Here is a 27,969-nt window from a genome sequence, read left to right on the forward strand (position 1 = left end):
CATGAGAACTGGACCCCTACTGCAGCAGTACATAAACCCCCTAAGAGGTAACATCAACCCAACCACAAATGTAGGGGGTACACCCCTGGTTCACCATAGGGGCCTGTGGGGTAAAAGGCCATAGAGTTGTGTTTAAAACTCTCCAGCGGTTCACTGGCTTCAGTGATTACTGATTAACCGTTTGAGAAGGTAAAAGTGGTCCATGGGTATCCCGGCACTTGGGAAGAGAAGACACGTGCACGCTTGTCTCCCATACTGTGGACAACAGGACCGAATCACTGTGGCTGAGCCCTGTCCAAGCCCCTTCCCCCCCCCGGGACTCGACATGGTATCATCCGACCCGAGTAGTGCCGAGAGGCAAGATGAGTCAGGAGACATTTGATTAGCCCATGAGCCTCCTTTGTATCTGTGGGGTTTGACATTCTCCAGGCATGAGGAATGAAAAAGCTGGATGACACAGAAAAATAAAGAAATCTGATAGAATCCAGATGGCTGGATTATCCTGGTGGGGTGCAGGATGGACAGATCAACCGCTGGGGGTCTGATTGCGACAGGTTCAGATGGGGGGGGGGGCGGTATTTTTCTTTATCCTCCACCCACTTCCTGATCTCCCTCGGAATACCCCCTGCCACACTGACCTCAGAGGGTCACGGCTGTGCATTCACCTCTGCCAAACCACGAGGATCGCACTGCCGAAATACTCTCGCTTTCTTCCCGTTTTTATCTTCTGATATTTTCAATGGCGGAGGGGAAAAAAAGTATTCCGGAAGGGAAACCTTCTTCTTTTGTCCAGCACGGCCGCACTGTTTGGGAGTTACCTCTTTCCTGCTCCCGTCGCTAAGATTGCTGAGCGAATCGTAACGCTGATCGAGACCTGTGAGTCAGAACCCCAGCTATTTGCATAGATTAGATTAGCACCCGGAGATGTGAGCTTTACTGGTTTTCTTGGGCTGGACAAACAGATCAGCCCAGAAAATAAGACTCATTCAGAACTTTCATCTGCCTTTTAACAGCAAGCAGTACAACGTTAAAGGAGTATTTTACCATTGCAGTTGAAAATGTTACTGCTTTGTGTTTGTGCATAATATTAAATCATGTAAAAAGTTTCTTTAGGTCAATACATACAGTGATATAGAGGGTCGCAGATTTTTAATTTGTTGTTTTAGGTCATTTCTTCAAGTAATGCTGTGAGCTGTCAGAGCTTGGCATCGTATTGAGTTCAGTTTTATCTCCTCCATCCATTTTCTAACTGTTCCTGCTGAGTCAGGGCAGCGGGGAGGAGCTGGAGCCTATCCCAGCAAGCAACAGGTACAAGGCAGGATACACCCCGGCATCCTGGCCAAATTTCCCATTGGCCCTTACCAATCATGGCCTCCTAATAATCCCCCTCTATGAATTGGCTTCATTACTCTGCTCTCCTCCCCACTGATAGCTGATGTGTGGTGAGTGTTCTGGCGCACTAAGGCTGCCGTCGCATCATCCAGGTGGGGCTGCGCATTGGTGGTGGTGGAGGGGATCCCCATTACCTGTAAAGCACTTTGAGTGGAGTGTCCAAAAAAGCGCTATATAAGTGTAAGCAATTATTATTATTATTATTATTATTATTATTATTATTATTATATTATTATTATTACACCCTGGATGGGACGCCAGTCCATTACAGGGCCCACACAGACACATCCTCATACCAGGATCAATTTTCTCAGAAGCTGATTAACCTACCAGTATATCTTCGGAGCACCTGGAGAAGGAAACTCGTGCAAACACGAGGAGAACATGCAGACTCCACACAGACAGAATTGAAGAGCTGCGGGTTAGCAATGCTAACCACTGCATCACCATGCCCCCTGTTGTATCCCCCATGCTCTATAATTACGACAGCAAGGAATGAAGAAGGGTTTGAAGAAGGGATCAACAGATTGCCAATTTGTTTCTGTACTTCAGGTGATTTTTCTTCAGGCAGCTTTGAAAGAACCCCGATGAGCTCCAACGCAAATGATACCGTTTCTTGATTACACCTTCGGAGGTTTACCTGGGAGTACTGCTTCACGGGTGGGCTGTGCTATTAAACGTTCGTGTGGACCACATGGGTAAGCGTTTAGTTCAGTGCTGTTTGTGTCCAGCAGTGATTGTACAGTACAACCCGAACTAACCGTGTGGGTCTGGGGTCGCTGGTAAATTTGTCATCTGATATCAGCGCACAGAGACTGCAGTGTTCCGGACAGATTAAAAGGGAGGAGAAAGATAAGAGCGTGCCTGGGCTGACATATCTAATTAAATTCAAAGTATCCTCCCCTGCCCCTTTCTATAACGCTGCAACCTTTTTTTATTTATTTTTAGTGAGTGTATTTTGAAATACCAAATGAATTAACGCCTGATTAAATCATTGCTTATGGGTACTTTCTTGTCCAAGACGGACAATTTAAGGAAATACTAGTAAATAAAATATATATTACTATGTAAAATACATATTTTGCACAGCGATGCCTTTGCTATTTAATGGCACTGGTGTCCATTGGCTGTTTAAACGTAGCCTTACCCATAAAAAGAACCGCAGTCCTAACTCTCAGTCCAGTCCCTGTGTGTGCTGTGTCCAGCCTGCTGGAAGTGTGTTTGTGTGTAGAAACATGGACGGGTTGGGCGCTGCTGCATTCTCTTTAACAGGATTTAGCAATACAGGATAATGGAGGACAGGCTGAGGGAGAGCAATGTGAGAGAAGTGTGGAATGGCATGAGGAAGATCTCCGGCGGCCAACAGAGTGAGGGAGGCCTGGAGAGGGCCACTGTCCATTCACCTCACAGGCCTTCACCCCAGACACCCTCTTCATGTCCTCAGTCACCCCATCATGTGATCCCTCCTACTCCTACTCCATCTTCCCCTGCCCTCCTCGGCCCTCCTCGGCCTATCCATCACAGCTGACCAGGTCAGAAGGGAGTTGAGGAGACTCCATGCAGGGAAGGCAGCGGGTCCTGACGGTGTCAGCTCTAGGGTGCTAAAGATCTGTGCGGACCAGCTGGGTTCAGTGCTGCAGTACATCTTCAGCCTGAGATTAGAAAAGGTTCCGATGCTCTGGAAGACATCTTGCCTGGTGCCAGTACCCAAAAAGGGGCACCCTAAAGTCTTGAATGACTACAGACCAGTGGCACTTACATCACACCTAATGAAAACTCTGGAAAGGCTTGTACTGGACCACCTCAGAACCCTGGTGATTACAGCACTGGACCCCCTGCAGTTTGCCTACCGGTCACACCTGGGAGTGGAGGATGCAGTCATCTATCTGCTACACATTGCTGACTCTCACCTGGAGAAGACGGGGAGCATTGTGAGAGTTATGTTCTTTGACTTCTCCAGTGCCTTTAACACCATCCATCCACCTTTACTGAGAGATAAGCTAAGGGCGGCGCAGGTGGACACTACCCTGCTGTCCTGGATTATAGACTATCTGACCTGCAGGCCACAGTGTGTACGGCTACAGAGCTGTGTGTCCGAACAGGTTGTTAGCAGTACTGGGGCTCCACAGGGGACTGTCCTTGCTCCATTCCTGTTCACCTTTTACACCTCTGACTTCAGGTACAACTCTGAGACATGTCATCTGCAGAAGTTTTCAGATGACTCTGCAATTGTGGGGTGTATTAGAGAGGGGAGGGAGGAGGAATATAGGAGCTTGATTACCAATTTTGTGGAGTGGTGTCATCTTAACCATCTCCAGGTTAACACCAGCAAGACCAAAGAAATGATCTTTGACTTTCGAAGGAATAAGCCTCCGCTGAACCCTGTTTCCATCCAGGGTGAGGACATAGAGGGCGTACATTCCTACAAGTACTTAGGGGTACACCTGGATGATAAGCTGGAGTGGTCTGGTAACACTGATGCCCTGTACAAGAAGGGTCAGAGCCAACTCTATTTTCTTAGGAGACTCAGGTCCTTTGGTGTGTGTGGAACACTGCTACACATTTTTTATGAATCAGTGGTGGCGGCGGCCATCTTCTACGCTGTGGTGTGCTGGGGCAGCAGCATCATGACAAAAGATGCAAATAGGCTCAATAAACTCATCAAGAAGGCTGGCACTGTGCTGGGGATGAGCCTTGACCCCATGGAGGTGCTGGCTGAGAGGAGAATGCTGACCAAGCTCACAGCCATCATGAACAACACCTCTCATCCGCTTCATGGGACTGTTACTGGGCAATGGAGCACATTTAGCAATAGACTGCTCCAGCTACGGTGTTCAAGGGAACGTTTCCGCAGGTCTTTCCTCCCGGCGGCTGTCAGGGTGTATAACGCTGCCCTTGGCTAGGACTTTTAGCCCTTCATTTGCTCCTCTATGGACAGCATGTTTACTCCATTGTACTTTTTGGACAATCAGTCTGTATAAACCTATGCATATTTTGCACATATTTTATTGTTTTTACAGTGACTATGATCAGCACATTTTGCACACACCTATGTATTTATTTTTATTTATCTTGTTTGTCTTTTGTTTTATAACTATTCTGATGTCTGTTTTGCTTGTCTTGGGCTGGACTGCTGTAACACATCAATTTCCCTACGGGATTAATAAAGTATTATCTATCTATCTAATATATTGAAGGCGATTTATTTTCAACCGAGATTCTGATATTTTAATGCTTGCTGAGAAAATAAGCGTTTGAAGTAAAGTTGTGTTTTTGTTTCGGTTCGTAGTTCACTAGATGAGGAAAATTAGATTTAAGGCAGACGCGCCTTAATACCACACATTAATAACACAGAGCTCGTTAAAAGCATCACTAATGGTCCATTGTAAGATATTAACTTTCTTCGCGGGTGCCCCGGGGAATACGGGGGATTTCCGCGAAGCTCTGTAATAATGTACTTTTGTGGAGCGGCGGAGAGATGCGGTTTCCTGATTTCTCCGGTTATTCCGGGAAATGCAAAATTCCTATCCCGTCCGGACGCCTCTGGCCTGGGTAAAGGAGATGTACTTCAGCGTCGTGGAATTCATGAGAACAGGAACATGTACTAATTTTGTTGCGAATATTGGGGACAATGCTGATGCCCCGTTTTTTGCTTTTAGTTTGTGCTTGCCTTTTTTTTTTAAAGACATCCCGATAGATATTACTGGTGGTGATCCAGCGCCTTTCTCCCTCTCCACCCGTTGGTGTTTCTCAGATTTGCGCCCCGAGATCCTCGCTGAGGTGTCCCCGGGGCTGAGCTTGGACAGCAGCGTGTTAAAGGCTCAACTCCCGTGAGGTACGGCAGGCTGCGGTCAGTGATAAAAGCCCACGCTACGACCAACAAAATTCCCCTTTGATGAGTGCCTAATTGTGAAATTCGAGGTCCCATTTATCCCTCTGTATAGGTTTTTCTTCCGTACCAAAGGCTCTGGTGTAAGAGTATGAATACGATGACAGCTGTTTGAAGAGGTCAGCGCGGGTTATAAATAATACCTGCAGGACAATCGCAAATCGGGCTGACGCCGGCAGTGACTCAAGTCGCACGAAGAAGTTAAACGCGGGGAAACCCAGCAACTTCTTCAAAGAAAAGAAAAGCTCGTGTCTCGCGTCGGAGAATTGGAATCTGGTCACTCAACACTACCTCCCCCTCCCTCCCAAAAAAGGGGGGTGTATAAGTAGGCAGTCTCTTAAAGTACCTTATCTAACACCACAGCGAGGGGAAAGCGGGTAACAGCTGTTAACTGCGAGTCGGCTTCGGGTGCGAATTGCTCACCTGTGGATTTGGGAATTCTCTTCGCTGTTGAAGGATATACCTATGGAAATGGACAGAGAAAAGAGCAATCGCTTTAGACTTTGTTTAGGACTGCTTGTATTCTGTACGTCTACCAGTAAGTTCTCTAAATATCTTTATCTCTGTACGTCATCAACACGTCTATTAATAATCATTATGGCTAGAGAGCATTTCACTTTGCTACGAGCACATCTCCCGTGTTTTTTTTTTTACATAAAAACAACAGAAATGCAACATTCCCATGCCAGCTGAAAGCGTGTGGGCGTTCTGACATGAGTTTCTTTTATGTGGAGAAGAATAATTTGATTTTGACTCCTACCATAAATACAGTGAGCACTATACTCACAACATTGAACAGGTTTGTCTGTTATAACGGAATGTTATTTCAAAAGGTATATAAATAAAGTTAGAAACCAGCCAGGTTCAGATAATCCATTTTGTTGCATACTGCTTGTGATTCAGCAATTGTGCGTAAATCTGACGGTTTTACTGAAGTTCGGGAAAAGGGCTTACACCGAATCATGGCACAGGTAGACCTTTCTAATTAAATCTGAGATACTGACTGTATCCTGAATTATAGTTGCTTTCTAAAATACTGAAATTCAAGTAATTTTCTACTGTATTTTTCAATAAACCTTCCCGCAATAGCCATTTATAGGAGACCTGGAGTGTTACGCTCCAAGCAAAAACCTGAATCTATCCGTTCGTTTTAACTGTATATGCTCGTTACAGATTGTAAAGATTTTTTGCAGTTACTAATTTTTGTAACGACGGGCTTTTCATCATTTTATAATCCCCTGCGGAGTCACTAGGGCTTAACCACCGATAAAAGCGCAGGGCATTGGGACATTACGTGGCTGTATCAACGAACAGGGATCGAGCGATTCCCTTGGAAGTGGCCGATTTGCGAGGCGAGACGCTCTCCTTGAGCCGAGCGTGTTCGGTATCTTGATAACAATTCCCCGTTGTTTGCAAGTTAATGTTTCAATGGCAGGCTTGCATTTCGCCTGCTTGGCGTTGGGACCAGGCGCCTAGCCCCCCTGTCCCCCCGGCCTCAGATTTGCAGTCTGTTGAATCTGGGGGAGTGTACAGTAGTTGCACAACACTGGCGCGCGGGAGGCGAATCCGATTGTTGTCTATTAATAATTGCATCTACAGCGCGCGGTTTGTGCTGTATCTCTTAAGCGCTTTACGCGCTGTGTCGCATAATCCCAGTTTTCAATGATCGGGTTGTGCTCGATTATTCCCATCTGTGGTTTTGTGTAACCTACCTTGGAGAGAAGAAGAAACATGTGGCCCAGTCTTAGCTGTGTGCCAAGATAAGCTGTTGCTATGGCGCCTCAGATTTTGTAACTCAAGAAACAGGGAGGCCACATTGCCCGAAAAACAACGCGTTATTCGGAACATTTCAAGCTTAACGTCAAAATTGTTCTTAACGCTGTTTGCATTAATTCAGGCATTTCCATTTGCTCTACACTACCCACGATTTTCTCTAGAGCAATAAAAGCGAAAAACTTTTTTTTTATTTTATTTTTTGGTGTCCGTTTCTGCCTGACCCTCTGAAACGGTGCCTAAATCTGTCAAGGACAAATACCGCAAATTCATCTACCCAGATGAGCGGTTTTCAGTCTTTATCCTGGAATACTTCTGTGTTTCTGGTCTCTGTTCCAAATGGTTAACCGATCTCCAGTCAATTATTAAGACTCTTAGGAAGTGGGACGGGGTTAGGAATTAATTAACACCTGAGCCTGAACGCCATTATCTGTCACCCATTAAAGAGCTGCTCACACAGAAACCAGGCAGCAAGCTCAATAAGAGAGGCCAGGATGGGGTTGTCTTCTCTAAATATCGCAGGCACGCGCCTGCTGCACTGTCGGAGTAGAAACGGGTTCCATCTATCTGTCCGTTTGCCAATTGCTTCATCCAGTTCAGGGTCGCAGGGGAGACAGAGCTGGCCAGCAACGGGCCTTGTGCAGGATACGCCCTGGACAGGACGCCAGTCCATCACAGGACACACACACTCCCACCAGGGCCGACTTAACAGAAGCCCATTAACCCACCAGTATGTGTTCAGACATGCTGTGGGAGGAAGCCAGAGCACCCACTGAATAAGATATGATCACTTTAGCGGCCATGTATTAGGAATTTGTCTTTTTGCTCTCCATGAGACACACAGACAGGGAGAGGAGCTTGGGGTCAGAGCACAGGGTCAGCCATTTATACAGCACCCCTGGAGCAGCTGGGGTTTAGGGCCTTTGCTCGGGGGCCCAACAGAGTAGGATTCCTCTACCGGCCGAGAGATTCGAACTGGCAACCTTCCAGCCACTGGTGCAGATCCTTAGCCACAGAGCCTCTGTACCGTCCCTATGGTACGTCCCTACGGAATATGGGGAGAACATACAACCGCCACATAGATAGCACCCCAGGAATTGAACCCAGGGCCCCACTACTAATTGCTACCACACTAACAATGCTTAGTGCAGTCCTGGTCCTGTGTTTGCAGGTTTTTCAGGCCTTTTTTAATAATAATAATAATAATAATAATAATAATAATAATAATAATGGTTGAATTGGTCTCATTAAGCCAATAATGAGCTGGTTAAGAGTCAGGTTAGAATGAAAGCCTGGTGGTGTAGCAGCCCTCCAGGACCAGGATTGTACAGTCCTGATCACAGAGCTGAGTGTCCCAGATAGCTGTCCCTTATCTTCACCATCAGACCTGTTTGCAAAGGCGGAAGTAAGATATGTGTTATAATCCTCGAAATCCTGCCAGTGAAAATGCACATTAAAAATGCTAACAGTGGATGTAACCTTCTGCAACACTTGATTAAACACAAACAGATGTAGGTGTAACATCATGCTCTTCTGAACCTGACATGCTTAGTTTTTATTATCTTTGTCAGTTACAATGTATTATTTTGTTGCAGGAGCTGTTCCAGACTGTCCACTTGAGATCAGCCCTCAGAGAGCTGTGGTGAAATATGGGGACCCAGTGACAGTGAACTGCACTACAACACAGACACCCAGAGGAATGGGCTGGGAGGCTCCAGTTGGAGCTACAGGCATGAAAACAGGTGTCCAGTCTGTCACCTGGAGTGTCAGCAGTCTGACTGATTGGACTGCAGAGCCTAAGTGCTACGGAAACTTCCTTACTGAGCCCAAGCAGTGCAGGAAGAATCTCAACATCAGTCTGTACAGTGAGTGACTTTCATTTCCTTTGTATGTTTTTATATGTTTGTATTATTCACTAAGCTGAAAGCCTGAAGCCACCATCTCATTAAGAGTATATTCTAAATGTCAACTGCATATGTTTTAATTATATCTTTAATAGTTTTTTGGGGGGATTATAGTCTGCAAACATTTCAATTACCAGTCTAAGCAAATAAGCAATTAAGTTCATTTTCACTGGCCCATGTGAGTTCACATACACTTCTGACAAATAGTTAAGGATATTGAACTCTTGTACTCTATTAAGAGGTGACCGCTAGTACTGCTGTCTTGTTGATCTTGTGTCCTGGGTTTTATTCCATCCTTCCATCCCGGATACTTCTGTGTGGAGTTTGCATGTTTTTCCACGTAGCCATGTGTGTTTTCTCTGGGTGCTCTGTTTTCTTCCCACAGTCTGAAGCCAAGATGTCTAACTTAATCGTTGTCTCTAAATTGCTGGCAGTATGTGTACCCCTGCAGTAGACTGGTGTCCAGGGTGTGTTCTGTGCCCACTGCCTGTTAGGATACGTCTCTGGTCACTTTGTACTGGACAAAGCAGTTACTGAAAATGGATGGATGGATTATAACAAGTTTGTAATTATTGTTCACTGGACAAATGTAGAACTATAATATGCTTATATTATCCAATAAAACAGAGCAGCTGAAGTTGTGCTTACTGTCAATGTTCCACTGGATAAATGAACTTGTGAGCACCAGTTACAGCCTGATGCCACACCATGTTCACTAGCCTATCGATGCTCTCTGGAAACAACACATTGCATTGCTCTGGAAGCACAACCTGTAGATGGCTGGTTGGGATCATCCAGCTGTCTAGCCAGTCTAGGTGCTCTGCTGTATTAGGACACAGGGCTTGTCAATCCGTGTGGGGGCTCCCGACTCTCCAGTGATAAGCTGTGATCACACGAGCACAGTAAGAAGGTATACAGTCGTCCAAGGCAAGGAAACGTGGTCTGTGGCCCATACTCTGCTCAGAGGCGTTCATAGTCTTTAACCAGGAGGGAGGGGGGAAAGATTAAGGGAGGTGGCACCACTTGTGAATTCAGGGAATGACTCCTGAATCAATAATATTGACTCTGCTAAACCTAGAATGAGCCAAGATAAGCCATTCAATAAATAAAGTCAATTCCAAAGGAAAATTGAGTTTTCCTGAAGACCCTGTACATAGAGTACAAGCGCATACATTTTTCTTCACAGAGTACCCAGACAGTGTCTCTCTCAGCTCTGACAGCCCAGTGGATCAGATGGTGGAGGGGAGACAGTACCAGCTGCAGTGTGCGGTCCAGAACATCGCTCCTGTTCAGTACCTCACTGTGAACTGGTACAGAGGACAGACGCTGATTCACAGTCAGGACTTTTTTACCAACACTACAAGAACACCTGTGAATGTGTCTGCGACCCTCCTGTTCACCCCTGACAGAGCTGACAGTGGACAGCAGCTCACCTGTGAGGCAGAGCTCAACCTGGGACCAGAAGGACCACAGCCCCCTCCTGCAAATCAGTCTGATCCTCTCAGCATCACAGTGCTGTGTGAGTTTTTTACCACACTAACATGTTTCATTTTGCTGTTAAAATCAACTGTACCTATCGTACATAACCTTTTAAGAAGAGTACACAGGCTAAAAAAACAAGAGCAGGCTGTTTTGGTAGTTAGTAGCTACTTGATCTGAGGATCTCATCCACCTATTTCTTAAATGTAACCAGGATATCATCTTAAACAACATGGCTGGGTAGCTTGTTCCACACTTCTACACCCCTTAAGGTATGGACGTGTCTCCTGTTCCCAATTTTAATGTACTTCACCACAGATTCCATATTTCACTGTTTGGAAAAAATCCGCCAGGTGGATTTTGACCGTTCCTTTGAGGTACATGAATACATATATCAGGGTCCCTTCCCTGTTCAAGACTGAAGAGGCTCAGTACCTTCAGCCTGTCAGTGTAGGACAGTCCCTCAAGACCCTGAGTTTATCTGGTTCTTCTCTGGTCTGATCCCATGACCGTAATATTTGTCCTATCTATACATGGAGACCAAATTTGTACAAGTTTATGCAATTTGAATGTGACATGCCTTGGTTTAAATTCTGCAGTTTTAACTATACTGTACATCCCAATATTTTCGTATTTGCGTCTTCACATTTTCTAGGAGATGTAAATGATGTTTCAGTATAAACAGTCTTTTTCATAAGTCTCACTCAGAATTACACATTCTGTATTTCTAGTTAATGTTTTTGCCACCTGCATCCGCACGTACTACTTTCCAGACTTATTTCCTGACCCACAAGAACTACATTTTTCTGTCTAATGATAAGAACTGTGTCAGATTAGGCCATGTGCCAGGGATGTGAACATTCAGCTCAAACGTTTTTACTCTATATTCAAGCACTGTTTCCCACTCTGTCTGAGAACATTTTTATTCTGCACATATATTTATTAGACGCGTTATAATTGTTGTTGCCGTTTGTGTTCCGTTTGTTTTTCCAGCTTTTGAAATGCAAACATTCATGGCGTGAAATAACTTCACTCCTCCATTGCGCATTCAGTGCCAAACCTCTTCGTTTCATTTTTTTACATCTTAAAACGTCACAAGCTGTTAACATGACAGCCGTCTAGTCTGCAAAGTGTGATGGTAGCCTAGTGCAATAGCGGTTTTGTAACCAGCAGTAGCCAGTTACAGGGAAAAAAAACTTCTTGTATATTTATTATACAAAGCAACTGTCATTGCAAATAGGTCTGGGGATTAAAATGTGTGTGATGTCCATTTCATTTAGGCCCCACAATGCAGAGCATATTTACTAGATTAATCCAAAACTAATCTAGGCAACGTTATCTACTTTACCCACAGACGGCCCTGAGATCACAGGGTGTCCTCTCAGTGTTGATGTGGAGGAGCATCACAGTCTGCAGAGCAGTGTGAACTGTACAGCTGAGGGCAGCCCTCCCCCTGAGACCAGATGGGTCAAGGATGGACAGCAGATTGACCCCTCTGTCAAGCTGAATAGGACTGATGGAGGAGAGTTCACCTATGAAGCTACTAACACACAGGGGTCTGTGAGTCACACTGTGACGGTAGAAGTGAGATGTAAGTTTTGCCTCAGTATGTTTATCTTTTATGTACTATTTTACACACATGCTCTGTATTTATAAATACGGTGAACATAATACAGCATGTATATAAATAGAGAGATGAAGAGAGGGTGATGAGACACATTGACAGATGATATGTAAAGATCAGGCATCCCTTTCAAAGAGAAGATGTAGCCTATGGTGCCTTATTCCATTCTGTTTTTAAAATTAAACAATTCTCTTAACCAATCGTGCTGATAATTTTTTTTATTTCATATCCACAACCCACACAGATGGCCCTGAGATCACAGGATGTCCTCTCAGTGTTGATGTGGAGGAGCATCGCAATCTGCAGAGCAGTGTGACCTGTACAGCTGAGGGCAGCCCTCCCCCTGAGACCAGATGGGTCAAGGATGGACAGCAGATTGACCCCTCTGTCAAGCTGACCAGGACTGATGGAGGACAGTTCACCTATGAAGCTACTAACACACAGGGGACTGTAAATCACACTGTGAACATCTCAGTGATTTGTAAGTACCATCTAAAATATTGTTATAAAATGGGGGTTATGAAAATAACGAAAATCAGGAGCTGACCTAGCAGATTAGTCAATAAAATAAATGATCATAACCCCCAACTTGTAAGCATTTTGCCAGAATATACCTGAGCAGCTGATATAGTTAGAGGAACATGAATTATTTGTACTCTCGCACAGCTTTGGTGAAAAGAGTAATAATCCAGGCACATTGGGTTAAACAAATGTTTATTATCAATGACAGTGACACATTACACCACACACAACATAAAGATACAAAACACAAGTCACTGTATTTACAGTCCTACTGCATGTCTAAATCACCCAGAACATCCCAGTTACCAAGTAGTGCTACCAAGTACTTGACTCTTGAGTGATGCCTACAGAGGCCAAAGAAGAGATAAGCTGCTATAATGCAATACAACCTGCAGTTAAATCTCTTCCTCTAACCTGGATTCCACAAAAGAAATAAGAGTCAACCTCCCTATTCTAAAATGCACCCACTAGCAGGAGAGGCAGTATTAAACTGAGGGACGTCTCACTCAAAAGAGCTACAGAATCGCAAGTTCTCTTTGCAAGTTTCAAAACCTTAGCCCCAGTCAGGTTTTCTTTTGGGAGGATCATGAAGCAGGGGCTCTCACCTGTCTCATGCTACAGGTTCCAACTCCTCCTGACTCCTCTCTCTCTTGGGTTCTGACCTTCCTTCTCTGCCCTTCGCTCTTTTCCTCCTCCTGAACTCACCTTATAGGGTGTGTTTCTGGACTGTTGATCGACACTTAATCATTTACCAAGAACTTTAATTAACTAAGTAAACCAACTTAATGATTGCTGTGACCCCCTACATCTCAGCAAACAGCTCTGAAGCTGGAAATGTTTACAATGCCAGGTGTTACACTCTTTGTCTAGAGTCTTAGACACCTCCATTGTCTGCTACCACAGTCCGTACCAACATATATGTCACTGTGTCATGCTGATGGAGTAAAATCAGGCTGCAGAGCTCCTGGGTGGCTCCTGCAGTGAAGTCTTCGATCAAAGTGCAGGACACAGTACATTCTGCAGCCTGGAGATCACAGGTTCAGATCTAGACTGTGCCACTAACACCACGTGGTCAGGTGAACCCAGGACATGCACATGGACAGACTGAAATTCTTCTCCTAACTTAAAACATCTGTTTTCAATTGTTCTGAAACTTTCAGAATAACACCTATAATTTTGCTAAAAAAATGACATATTTCTTCTGTCTTGTCTAAGAACAAGTTTCTAAGAATATTGCATATTCCACTGGGTCTTTTCTAATCCATTTAATCAACCCACAGATGGCCCTGAGATCACAGGGTGTCCTCTCAGTGTTGATGTGGAGGAGCATCACAGTCTAGAGAGGAGTGTGAACTGTACAGCTGAGGGCAGCCCTCCCCCTGAGACCAGATGGATCAAGGATGGACAGCAGATTGACCCCTCTGTCAAGCTGACCAGGACTGATGGAGGACAGTTCACCTATGAAGCTATTAACACACAGGGAACTGTGAATCACACTGTGACGGTAGAAGTGAGATGTAAGTTTTTACCGAATATCTAAAAGCTCTTACTGAAGCACTAATCCAGAGACACTGCAGGCTTCACAGCTGCTGAACCGAATATATTCCCTGTTGTGTCAACCAGGAGCACATGTTTCCTCTAAGAACAATGATCTGTTTCTCAGAAGAATATCAGTTATTATGTCCAGGTTAAGCCTCATGTCCTTAACCCACAGATGGCTCAGCTGGAGTTGATGGTCTTTATGGGCTGGTTCCCTGAGCCCTGAGAAGGAGGCAGCAATTTCTTACAGATGAATCAGTCCATCAGACAACTGAAGACAGACGACAGTCCAGAGAAGTGCAGAATTAAGGACAGGCAGAGAGTCGCTTCACTGATTTGAAATGTCTCAAAAAGCTGTGTTCTCAACCCACAGATGGCCCTGAGATCACAGGGTGTCCTCTCAGTGTTGATGTGGAGGAGCATCACAGTCTAGAGAGCAGTGTGACCTGTACAGCTGAGGGCAGTCCTCCCCCTGAGACCAGATGGGTCAAGGATGGACAGCAGATTGACCCCTCTGTCAAGCTGAATAGGACTGATGAAGGACAGTTCACCTATGAAGCTACTAACACACAGGGGACTGTCAGCCACACTGTGAATGTTACAGTGCTGTGTAAGTACACATATTAAAGCTTTGCTTAACATATACAGTAAATGACAATTTGGACGTGGAAGCAGGAGGATCCTGCTTATTGTGAAGCCACGGTCTCTGAGGTTAATACTCAAGAGCAAAATCTGGCAAATCGCTTCTTGCACACATCCTGGTATTATGTGGTTCATATCTGTGAAATAATAATGACAGTGAAGAGTACTGGCTCCGCTACCGTTAAAGATCTGATCCCATCAGGAAGATAAACAGTTTAATGCAGAGGATTAAGCTGAAAACACGTGGTCTTGGAAGAGCCGAGTCATGTACTGTATATAAAATAAAGGAAAATGCTGTCATTTCAGTATTGTTTTGTGTTTCTGCAGACAAGCCCATTATAAGGCCTTGGCAGGCAAGTGTTGATGGGGAAAAGGGCTCTACGATCGTCTTCACGTGTGCAGCCGAGGGGAACCCTCCTCCCTGGTACAGATGGGAGTATTACGATGCCGGTAACGTCAAAGAGCTCACGACCAGCACAGCCTCCAATATCACCATCACCGGAGCCACCGCGTTCAACATCGGGGAGTACAACTGTACGGCCACAAACAAGCTTGGGATGGACACCAAAATCCTGAAAGTGCAAGTTATAGGTAAAGCTAATTTTTATTTTCCTGCACGGGGTGGCCTGCGTCAAAGTGCCCAGTGAATATTTCCCTAGAGTTCTTTTCACCCCGAACCTGGGACCACGACACCCCGTTCCCTTGAAATGTGCATGTTCTGGGTGGGCGTCATTATTTGTGTTAGCAGTAAATCACACGTCTGAGAAAGCAGTATCGTTGCTATCATGAGTTACTCATCAGAAGTCCCATTGCGTTCGGTAGAAACTACAGTGGCTATCAAAAGTATTCACCCCCCTTGCATTTTTTCACACTTTCCTGTGTTACATTATAGATTTGAGTATTTATATGGGATTTGTTTTGTCATTGATCAACACAAAACACTCTACAATGTCAAATTGAAAACAAAATCCTCCTAAATTCAATTATAAACATAAATCAGAAGATAAGTGACTGCATAAGTATTCACCCTCCTCTTACTATGACAGACCTAAATAGCTCCTTTTCACCTCTGGTGCAAAAACAAATGTCTGTAGAAGTCACACAGTTTGTTGAGGCCTCCTGTGCGGCATTAGGGTGTTTCACATGAGTTCAGGATAGAGATACCATTCCCTGGGAGGTCCCACGTTGATTAGTACAGCTCCCAACAAAAGCTGCGTCATGAAGACAAAGGAGCTGTCAATGTAAACCTGGCATAGGGCATAGAACATTTCCAAGGCTTTACATATCCCCCAAGGCACAGGAAAGTCCATTACAATGGATTGTAGAGAACATGGCACAGCTGTGAAAGAAGCAGGGTGTCCTCCAAAAACTGGTGAGAAGAGCACCGAGAGGCCTGGGACAACCCGAAAGGAATTACAGTCTGCCATGACTTCCATGAGACGGGAGAAACTGGGCATCCGACAATTGCCAGAGTGCCTCACAAATTCGGGCTTCATGGGAGAGCGACACAACACTCACATCAAATCTTGACTTCACTCTGCCCTGTGGCATGTGGGGAGACTCTTAGACCAAGCAGAAGAGGATGCTGTGGTCTGACGAGACCCAGATGGACCTTTTTGGCCTCAACAGTAAGTGTTATGTTTGGTGCTAGTGTAACGGTGAACAACATCCTGAGAACACCTTCCCTACTGTGAAGCAGGGGTGTGGCGGTATCATGCTGTAGGGCAGCTTCGCTGCACCCGGGCCTGGAAGACTTGTGGATATAGAAGGAAAAATGGATGCAGCAAAGTACCTAGAATTCCTGGAGGAAAACCGGCTGCAGTCTGCAAGAGACATGGGACTTGGGAGAAGATTCATCTTGCAGTGGGATAGTGATAGGATGAGGACTCCAAACAGACAGCCAAAGCCACACTGGAGCGGTTTAAAAAGCAAGAAAGTCAATGTTCTGGAGTGGCCCAGTCAAAGCCCAGACCTCAATCCAATCAAGAATCTGTGGCAGGGGTTGAAAATTGCTGTTCACATCCAACCCGAGAGAGTTTGAGCCATTTTGCAAAGAAGAAGGGGGGAAAATTGCAGTGTTCAACTGTGCAAAGCTCATAGAAACTTATCCAAGGAGAGTCATGGCTGTAATTTCTGCCAAATGTGTCTTTACAAAATCCTGACACAAAGGTGGTGAATACTAAATATAAACTGTTGTTTCCGTTTGGTATTTATATTTAATTAAGAAGGATCTGTAGATTGTTTTCACTTTGACATTATAGTGTTTTCTGAGAATCAGTGGCAAAAATCCCCAATTAAATACATTATGATTCCTTACTGTAACACAACACCATGTAAAAAAGCCGAAGGGGGTAAATACTTTTGATAGCCACTGTTCGTTTCTATTAAAAACGTCCTGCCATCTCCGTTTTTTTTAAGCTGCTTCTTTATATATACAGTATAAAAAATGTATATACAGTCCATACGCCTGATAATTTTTATAAGAAAATGTTATTGTACTACGATAAATCCATAACAACACGGGAGCTTCTTTTTACGAGTTTATATAAACCACCCTTTTCCGAAATTAATTAAATAAGATCGAGGTCGGTGTCATTAATGGTAGCATTCAACTGCTACAAACACAACTCTTTTTTCTGGAAAGCAGGACGAGGTTTTCTACGCTCCTCGTCAGTGTACCTTGCTTTGAAGGTACACTTCTAATGTTTTTCCGTCAAGAAACATTCATTCATTTTTGTTGGGGGAAAAAAAATGCACGTGTGACGCTGTCTGCCATGCTTGTTTTTAAATCGTATACAGTAGTGGCCCCGGATTGCGTTTGGTAAACGCGTTTTATTTTTTAAAGGATTGTTGTGTCATTTCCCTTCCTGAGACATTCTCGTCAGAGAGATTGTTAGACGACTTGCGCCGTCACACGTCACCCGCGGACAATACAGCGGCACGCTTCGATTTCCCACATCTGTATTTTCTGTTGACTTAGTTTTGTCGAATGGTTTATTTGTAAATCGCTGTTATTTTTGGACGCATTTAGAAAAATTCGTTTTAAGGGAAAGTTCGGGAAAGTCCAGTTCTGGGGAGTCTTGAGTGATTTAAGGGGGCTTTCCACTACAACAAGCCTGCCCCCTTTTTTTTCTTTAAAGAATGACTTCTCCAGCGAGGCAACATACACAGCCCAGTAGGGAGAGAGAGGCAGAGCAAATATTATCTTAGGAAAACTAACGGTACTCTCTCGGCTTCGAGGCTTTCCGTAGATTAAACAGCACAGAATTTATTCGCGTTTTTAAAGCGGAGTAAGTGCCGGACGTTACAGAGAACAACAAAATGTTCAGGCTGGATTTAATTAAAGCTTTCTTAGCGGTTCATCTGTTTTTCGTTGGAGTTATGTGCTCAGGTAAGTTGGATTTTTATATTTTATGCATTTGACTGTTCCTTGCCGTTCAGTATTACGGGTGTTACCGTGAATATTTTCTTTCTGTATTGGTTTTAACGTAGGAATGCAATGATTTTAAAAAGCTAAGATTCCAAAGGAAATTCGTGAAAGGAAATGACCTCCCCCCCCATCTGAATTTCAGATTTACAGCGAGTATGCGATTCCTGTTGTTAATTTGCCACTGACGTGCACCTTTAAAATATCTACCATGTTTGCGAATGATATTGTACAGCGCTGTTTTTGTGTAACACGGTAAAAAAAATGTCTGGCTTTTCCCGTCCAAAAAGTCAACGTATCGGAAAGAAGAGCAACCAGAAACTCTTCAACATATTGCCGTGAAATGGAGTGGTTTAAGTGAGGTGCAGATATAAGATGCGTTGCACAGAAGTTTGGGAGGGTGTCGAAGAGTATTCTATGGGAGGAGAATGGAGTCGGATAATAAAGAATAAATTTGGGACACAGTCGAAAACGAAAGCGTGGCTCTAGTTCTGCACAGGGCTGTAGACTCTTGCTCTTTGTACTTGAGACTTGTCTGCGATCAAAACTCAGTGATCTTGCCGTTACGCGCGTTGCTTTTTTAAAGGAGTGAAAAATAGTGTGGAATCTGTTTTAAGGTGTGACATTAAAAACATTAAAAGCTAACGAAGTACACTTACAGAGCACCGCACCAAACCTGACATTACAGTACATGTCTTTTTTTAAAAAAAAACGAGTGTTTTTGTACACACAATCATTTCTCAGTAACGTTTTGTGTTGGGGGGTATTTTATGTGAATTCCCATTGGGTCACATCACTGTGTAGTCATCTTTCACTTACATAATTTCTAGTGCATGTGTAATGCAGACGGTTTAGGGTTGCTCACACTGGCCTGGGATTTCCAGTAAGTCTTCTGAGTTCAAGCATGATCCGGACCATGTGAATTTACAAGTGAAAAGTCAGGAGTTAACGCTATGAGCTGTCCCGCCACGTGTTATTTATTCCGCCAGTGTTAACACATGACTAATACATAGTGATCTTTGGTTTAAAAAAAGAGTAGGGGAGTTTTTCACTTTCGCTAACCGTTCTGTATCTGTGACTCGTGTGAGATGCTCAAGTGAACAGCAGTACAGGATCTTCTCGGTGTTTGGCGAACGGACAGAAAGTCCCAGGATACCTTCACTTCACTTTTAGGCTTTGAGGAAGAGGCTCTGCAGTGACTTTCCTGTTTTTGCTTAGGCTCGTGGTTACCCACCAAGGAACAAAAATGTTGCAGAAGGAGAAGAGTAGATGCTACATCAAGTATCATTTCCTCCCAATAATAGCTTTTTAGTGCATGAAGAATTGCAGCACGAGAGAAGGGGGGGGGTTAAACTCCCAGACGGTTTCTGGAGACAACGGTTTCCGTTTGAAACAACATTAAACTCAATCGGTTTCTTAAATATGGAATGCAGTAGTGCCTCACCATGGTGTCTTCCTGGGGTTTGCTGAAGGCGGATTCATTCTAGCAAGTAAGAATAAAGATTCCAGGTGCTTCATCTCCGTAGGAGATCAGACAGGTGGTGTCAGTATTGCCCTGTGGAGCTGCAGACACGCACTGGCGCCCCCTGTCTGAACTCCCTGGAATCTTCCCTCCTACCCGCTGGGGTGAATCGGTATGCTGTAACACGTCCCATCTTAACAAGCAGTCTTTAATGAGCATGTAACGGGACGCGGCAATGAGACGGATTCCCACGTGGCTTGACAATACTTCCTCCCCCACGTCCGGCGCCGGCCGGGGGAGAGGCCCGCTCCCTGCGGGATACCTGAGGGCACCTTGCGGACCCCTGTGCTCCGGACTCTTCGGTCCGGCCCGCGGAGCAGAATGGCAGGAAGCGGGCAGAGAGGAGGAGTTAGCTCCCCTGGCGCAGGAAATCGCTGCTTTCCTTCCTGGAGTCTGTGTTCCCTCTCCCTCCGCCAGCCGGAGAGGCTCGGAGCGCATTCCTCCTAGCACAGTAAACAGGATGTTTCATCGCGGACTTTCCCGATCCCTGTTCTGGGATGAGGCCCTGCAGGTTTACAGAACAACGTGTGCCGCTGTAGGGGTGTGAAATATCACAGCTTAGTTCATTACAGGAGCAAGTAATAGGTTTATTCCATGCTGAAAAGAGAAGAGAGAAAACGCAATGTTTCGAAACGTTCTCTTCTCTTTTCAATTCAATTCAACTTTATTGTCATTAAACTTACACAGGTGCATAGTATAATGAAAAGTGTTTCTCATTAGTCACTCAGGTGCAGTATATAAATAGGACAGAAGATAAGACAATAGACAGTTACACAATAGCAATAAAAGTAACATGTAATAACATAACATAAAAACATGTAATCAAGTAATCCAAAACTGTGCAAATTCTGCAAACAGAAAAAATGTAACAGGACAAAAACAGTGCAAGGTAATTCTTGGAACAGTGCAAAAAAATATTGTGGTTAAAAGTAGTATGGTTAATTAATATTAAATATTATTATGCCTGTTACAATTTTACTGGGCTATCGAGGGGACAGTACAATTTTGGCTTACATGTGTGTGTGGTGGTGTAGGAGTACAGTGGTTGTGGGTACAGGAGGATGTTAGGAGAGATCATAATAAGGTGGAAGGGAGTGGGGGCGTCACCAACTTGACAGCTCTGGGGAAGAAGCTTTTCAGCATGGAATAAACCTATTACTTGTTCCTTTGCAGCCCACGCATGCTGACGCAGCTACCCACCCGAACTACTTCAAACAGTTCATTATAGATCTGAAACAGGCATAAAAATAATCATTTGAGAAAAAAAAACCTTTCTAACTGAAGGATGCTGTACATAATATTATATATATTAAACCCGATACAATGTTTAAAAAATGAAATAAAAAAAAGAGTAATAATAATAATAATAATAATAATAATTGCTTACACTTATATAGCGCTTTTCTGGACACTCCACTCAAAGCGCTTTACAGGTAATGGGGTCTCCCCTCCACCACCACCAATGTGCAGCATCCACCTGGATGATGTGACGGCAGCCATAGTGCGCCAGAACACTCACCACACATCAGCTATTAGTGGGGAGGAGAGCAGAGAGTAATGAAGCCAATTCATAGATGGGGATTATTAGGAGGCCATGATTGGTAAGGGCCAATTGGAAATTTGGCCAGGACGCCGGGGTTACACCCCTACTCTTTTCGAGAAACACCCTGGGATTTTTAATGACCACAGAGAGTCAGGACCTCGGTTTTACGTCTCATCCGAAGGACGGATGTCGGATGTTCTCATCCGAAGGACGAGTACAAAATGAAACAGGAGCATACAGGTCAAACTGTTAAGACAATCGGCCAGGGCTCCCAGGTAAAATGGTGTGTTTTAAGTTCAGATTTCGAAACAGTCAAAAGAATCTGCCGCTCGGAGAGTCTGAGGAAGGCCATTCCATAGGAATGGAGCAGTGGCAGAAAGAGCACCAGTAATCTGAGATCTATTCCCAGGGCCAACGAGCTGACCAGCCTCAACAGAGCCTACAGGAGGGAGTGTAAACATGGAGGAGTTCAGAGATGCATGACGGAGCCAGATTACTCACAGCCTTATAAGTCGGTAGCAAGATCTGGTATTGAATACATGACTTTATAAGCAATCACATTTAGAGGCTTGAAGGAGGAGTAAAATACTGCTAGTGTCTACCAACAGCCACCCGGAGAGTGAAGCAGAGACATCGGCTGTGTGCCTGCTCCACTCGGCTGTGAAACACAGGCATTTCCAGGGGCATCTTATAAACCAGGCACAGCCCCGATCAGCTTCCTGTGTCAACAGAAATGTGCATTGAAGACAAGGACCCCACACGCGCTTGAATACAGAGTGCAAAAGGCCATACGTGACACAGGGATATTGGTCACACTAAAGGGTGCTGTCTGCTTTCCTGTCATAAACTATGTCTGACTGAATTCTACACTGTTTAAGTGTCAGAATTGTTTGATTTTTTTTTTGTCCAGCATCTCTTTCTTGGACAGGTCTGTTATTCCCACAGAAAACTAAATCGCTGTAAGTGGAGAACTTTGACTTACTGTTTCAGCTCTGGCTAGAGTGCAGGTTGTGCTCTATGGCCGCGTGTTCGAGCCTGGGTCATGTCACTAGCTGACTGTGACTAAGGCTACTCAAGCTCAGGGTGGGGATAGTCGGCCAGGTCTCTCTCGGCTCTCAGTGACTCAGAGCCCCCTGTGACCACCTGGGCACTTGCAGGCATGTGAGAATTTTATTGAAGAGCTGGGTGTAAAATGGATAGTGTTTTCTACCTATTGTATTACATTTAACCTATTATCACTGTTAAAAAGGACACCCCTTGCCTTCTGTATTGGAAAAGGTGCTGTTAGTCATGTGATTGGAAAAAAGATTACATTCCAGTTGTTTCCTTTCCTTCTCCTTACTCCAGGAGCTGTCCCAGAGTGTCCACTTGAGATCAGCCCTCAGAGAGCTGTGGTGAGATATGAGGACCCAGTGACAGTGAACTGCACTGCAACACAGACACCCAGAGGAATGGGCTGGGAGGCAACAGTTGGGTCTACAGGCATGAAAACAGGTGTCCAGTCTGTCACCTGGAGTGTCAGCAGTCTGACTGATTGGACTGCAGAGCCTAAGTGCTACGGAAACTTCCTTACTGAGCCCAAGCAGTGCAGGAAGAATCTCAACATCAGTCTGTACAGTGAGTGACTTTCATTTCACTTCCACGTGTTAGCTGTTTTACTTAGCGGCCATTCTCAAGTCATTCAGTGGAAACATGTTTATCCAATTCTGTTGAATTTGTTTCTCTCTGGAGTTTGTCTTTCCTGCTACAGTGCTATCTTGATGAACCAGTGAGTGCTGAATGTTCAGTAAACTAAACTCTTTACAGGAGAGTTTGCTCCTTTAGCCCAGTTAAAGCTGTCAGTAACTGAGCAGATACAGCAGGAGAGTCAATAAAACACACACTTCAGGGTGAAAGATAGGTGGGAAATTGAAGTGATATTTCCTCCTCCAGTGTAGATTTAAATTCATATGGGACTTTTACTGAAACACTTTTTGACTCGCTATGCAGTATGAAATTGGACTGAATGGAGAGCAGGCTTGGATATGTCAACTTTGTTTGTACGCTCGCCTGTTCTGAGGTGTAGACGAGTGTCTTCTGATAACCCTTGAAGTGCCCAGTCTTTTCACTGCAGCACTTGTTGGCCTGCAGTGAGCTAAATGTTAATTTTAAGGATTTATTTGATGTGTGAGTATTATGAATGGCCTGTAAAATTGAAAAAGGTTTATAAGTAAAAACATTTTCTTTAAAACCAGCTTTACTCTTTGTGCATTTTGCAGAGTACCCGGACCGTGTCTCTCTCAGCCCAGTGGATCAGATGGTGGAGGGGAGACAGTACCAGCTGCAGTGTGAGGTCCAGAACATCGCTCCTGTTCAGTACCTCATTGTGAAGTGGTACAGAGGACAGACACTGATTCACAGTCAGGACTTTTTTACCAACACTACAAGAACACCTGTGAATGTGTCTGTGAGACACCTGTTCACCCCTGACAGAGCTGACAGTGGACAGCAGCTCACCTGTGAGGCAGAGCTCAACCTGGGACCAGAAGGACCACAGCCCCCTCCTGCAACGAGGGCGAAACCCTTGGAGGTTACAGTGCTGTGTGAGTTATTACACCTTTAAACATTATTACATTTACCAGTCCTTTGTCAAAACTGTTACAGCTGTCTTCTCTAATGCAGTTATATGCTGTGATGCAATATTTTGATCAATATTAACAAAATAACAGAAAAAGAGCTTCACAAACAGTGAAACCCACCACATTATTATTATTGTAAAGAGCTTTTCCAGACCCAGAGGTGATGTGCATAGTGGTAAAAAAAAAAGACAATAAAAAAAGTGAGCTCCTGGTTATCTGCAGATGCACCTGCATCAGTCTCTGCAGCTGTCCTTGTGTCTTGTCAGTTGTAGTATTTCTGTGTCAGGTCTGTGTGATGTAGATGGCTGGGGCTGTCGAGTGAATGAGGCATCTTCAGCCATGCGCCCAGTGACCGTTCCTGAAGAGGAGGAAATGACATTCTGCGCCCTCTGGCTAACCTGCTGATTTTTCCTTTTCTTTCCAGACAAACCCGTTAGTAATAGGACACATGAAACTGTGGGTGTTCTAAAAGGGGACACTGTAGTTTTAAATTGCTCAGCTGATGGTAATCCAGCTCCAGAGTACAGATGGGAGCATTCTGGAGCTGGTAATGTGGTATCATCACACACCAACGGTGTTTTCACCATCACCGGAATCACAAAAGAAAACGGTGGAAATTACACATGCAGTGCCAGCAATACCGTGGGGAGTCACAGCGTAACATTCACAGTGGAAGTTATAGGTAACGTACCTTTTCCAGCCATTTTCCTTTTGAGATACGTGAAGCTGTGTTATCTGATTGCATGTGACACGCCCTGCTTCCTTCTTTTCGCAGAGGACTATCTGCCCATCATCGCCGGGATGGTGGCCGTGGTCGTCGTCATTATCTGCTTGATTTTCGCGTTCATCTACTCGGTGTACTACAAGAACACCAAAATGGGACGCTACAGCCTGAAGAACGGGAAACCCTGCAGACAGAATGGCTACGTAGCTCAGAATGGGAAGGACGAGGGCATGACGATGGGGACGCTGACCCCCTGTGTGAAGAAGGACTTGATAGACGTGGCCTAAGAAGCCGGGCTGTGGACTGCAGAGGGCAGAGCCTCCAGCCGGATGATCCGGTGTCCTACACTACAGAGCCCTGCTGCTACCTGGGGACGCGTACTGCGCTGTGATCCAGGCCTTGAATGGACTTTCCATCTATTCCTTAGCCCCAGTTATAAACAGTTTTCCCCGATTCTGCAATTGCACTAGCCTGGGTGGGAACGACACCCTTCATGAGCGTGTGTGTGTCTCTGGACAGCCGGTTGGCTGCTTCTCTTTGCCCTGCCCAAGGCAGAGGCTGTGGTGCTGCTCCACAGAGCGGCGTGGCTCTCGCTGAACAGACGTCCCGCCCTGTCCTGCAGGGCTCCTGGCCGGCCCGAGCTGACCAGCGCCCGTCCACCGAGCCTGGCGGCAGTGAGCCGTGAGCTGAACCCGGAGGGAAACCTGTGGAGCAGCCATCCCTGCAGGGTCCCTGCAGGAGTCCTTCAAAGGCCACGGAGAGAGGTGGGCAGCACCCGGACGTGTCAGCAGGCAGAATGGTCCCTGCAAGGGTGGGAGCAGCAGCTCGCCCTGACGAGGGGCCAAGGGCAAGGACCCCAGAAATGTGCTGCTCAGGATCTGAAAGACGTCCGTCTGCGTGACGAAGTTTGAAGGGAGGCGGCGAATCGCAGTATGGGCTGTTTCTTCCCCCCTTGTCTCAGACGTGAGGAGGATCTCGGCACGTCTTTGGACGGTGGAGGGTGACCGAACGATCTAGAAACACTTTTTTCTAATGATACAGACAGTGGTTTCGCTGAAAGTCTCTCTTGAAGCTGAGTGTGATTGTCTCTGGTAAAGTGAAGCTGGGGATCTCACCTGACCCTCTCGTGCACAGCTTGTCTTGAGCTCTGCACATCTCCACAATTTGGCAACATTTCATTGGGCTTTAACCCTTGACCGAAGATCATATGAGCTCAAGACTGAAATGACAATGACAAATGATAATACAATTAAATACTGAGGCCTTGAAACCTGAAAAATATACATTATCTCAATACAACTGTGCCAGAGTGAATCAGGAAAACAGATGACCTTTAATTCTTAAACATCTTGCAAAGGAGCTGGAATAGCTGACTGCCCATCTTTCCAGGTGAAGAGGCAGGTTATAGAGCATTAGAGAGGGGAGGGGCTCCCCTGTGCACTGTAGCATCCCACAATCCCCGCACATATTCTAGACCAGGGGTCTGCAAACTTCGGCCCACGGGCCAAATCCGGCCCGCTGAACTTTTCTGCGTTGCCCGCAGCTCACTACTGTTTGAATCTCGAGGGCTACTTTTTGCATCAGATATTGAAAATCTTCGCCAGTGGCCTCTACTTGATGGCTCTCTCAGCACTAACGGTCAATTGCAGAACAACACCTATTGCAGGATGCATTTGACTTTTAGCGTATCAGATGTCAGCTTTAGCCTAGGTTACATACGCCTCTGGGCTGATTCTTACTGTAAATTCATTTGGATTTGTGTTGCCTACTGTGATTGGCTCAGTCACACAAATGATGTCTAGTGTACGCCATCTTGTTTGAAAGCAGGTAGTGATTTCAAACGGTTCTAAAAGTTATAACTGACGAGAGTTCTCACTGTAAGTTATTCCTGCCATGTCGAAAAAAGAAAGATCGATGCAGAGGGTCAAAAATTCAACGACACATGGCCAGGAGAGTACTTGTGTGTCCCTTGGAAAGAAAAGGTGATGTGTCTTATCTGTCAGGAAAAAATCACCGTGATTAAAGAATACGACATAAAAGAGCGTCACGAGACAAAACATCAGGCTAAGTGTTCGGAATACACAGGAGGTGGACGGAGGGAAAAATTAGAACAGTTGGAAAAAGTCGCTTCAGGGGCAGCAAAGACTGTTCCAGAGAAAATTCGGAGAAAATGTCGCAGCTAGTGATCGAGTATCGGAGCTTCTAGCAGCAGCTGGCAAACCCTTCATGGACGATGAGTTTATTAAGCAGTGTATGCAAGAGGTCGCGGAGAAATGCGGCCTATTCTAGTCGGCGAGTTTATCGGCTAGAAAGAGGACTTCACTCAGGTGGCCCAGCAAGGTTAGTTAAACATTTTTAGTGGCTCTGGCTCTAAAAAGTTTGCCAACCCCTGTTCTAGATGGTGACACATAGACATGACTGGACTTTCAAGCAGGAAATTCCGACTCAGCCCAGCTTTGGCCTCATGGTGCCCCTGTTTACACAGAGAGTGGTGGGAGTGGGGATCAAGCTACACAGTCATGTAATTTAAACTGATTGTTTTTGTCAAGAAACAGCTGGATGAGGTCCTGGATCTGTTAACTCAATTTACTACCAACGGGCTAATGGGCCAAAATGGTGTTCATGCCCTGCAGTTTAAGAGGCCTTAATTGTGCAGCGTGAGATTCATTTCATGAAATAAAATAAATAGTTGTTTAGGAAGGTGGGGAAAAGAGACCTAAGGTGGTTTCAGGAACAAACAATTGAAAACCACATGTTAACACTCTCAAAGTTACAAAGGAGACAAAAGCTAAGATTTATTTTAATTCCACCACAGAATTTAGACTAAAAGGAGTCTTGTGGTGAAAGATAAGGTAGCATTTGGTATTTTTTTTCCATCTTGATCCATACAAGAGCCTGGATGTTCCTGGTCAAATCTGTTACCCTGTACAGCTCCACGGGTACTGTAGTGCAAAGGTTTACGTCTATATAATAGACACCAGTCACTTATAAACTCTTTGAAGCTTTTGTGAAATCCAACTGAAACCCACTTAATTCCCGTGCCTTTGCAGATGAAAATATTGTATAAGTGTTTTCTTGTCCTCCATGCACTGAATATTTTGTAAACTATAGTTTTAATGTTATTTTTGTAATCTACAGTGTATATAATAAAAAATAATTTTTCCAACGAAATTTGCACATTCTTTTGTAGGAAGAGCTAACATCCAGTTGTGAATATTCAGTGGCTCTGAAGTCAAGTTTATTTGATCTGTATATTCAGATGTGCTATCTATGAATCATCCCATGCAGTATAAAGAGCCATTTCCCAGTGATTCTTCCCATATAAGTAAGTCCATATAATGTATATTGCCACAGTTCCTCTCTGATACTGT

The 27,969-nt window shown here is 44.9% G+C and overlaps 1 protein-coding gene across 3 annotated transcripts; it reads left to right on the plus strand.

Annotated features, from left to right (window-relative positions):
• Positions 1-5,473: 5,473 nt before the first annotated feature.
• On the plus strand, positions 5,474-27,769 carry LOC148650060 (intercellular adhesion molecule 5-like). Of its 3 annotated transcripts, XM_088603459.1 has the most exons (12): positions 5,474-5,819; positions 8,650-8,919; positions 10,145-10,477; positions 11,792-12,028; positions 12,306-12,542; positions 13,864-14,100; positions 14,496-14,732; positions 15,092-15,355; positions 22,604-22,873; positions 23,515-23,838; positions 24,299-24,556; positions 24,650-27,769. In XM_088603459.1, exons 1-12 carry the CDS (start codon positions 5,747-5,749, stop codon positions 24,883-24,885), a joined length of 2,976 nt encoding a protein of 991 aa, XP_088459585.1. In that variant the 5' UTR covers positions 5,474-5,746; the 3' UTR covers positions 24,886-27,769. The 3 variants fall into 3 exon arrangements, with proteins under 3 accessions (XP_088459585.1, XP_088459586.1, XP_088459587.1); XM_088603460.1 differs by lacking the exon at positions 12,306-12,542 and having other exon boundaries at positions 5,475-5,819; XM_088603461.1 differs by lacking the exons at positions 12,306-12,542; positions 13,864-14,100 and having other exon boundaries at positions 5,478-5,819.
• Positions 27,770-27,969: the final 200 nt, after the last annotated feature.

This window comes from Lepisosteus platostomus, chromosome 13, assembly GCF_059453375.1.
Source record: "Lepisosteus platostomus isolate fLepPlt1 chromosome 13, fLepPlt1.hap1, whole genome shotgun sequence".
Taxonomy (NCBI): domain Eukaryota; kingdom Metazoa; phylum Chordata; class Actinopteri; order Semionotiformes; family Lepisosteidae; genus Lepisosteus; species Lepisosteus platostomus.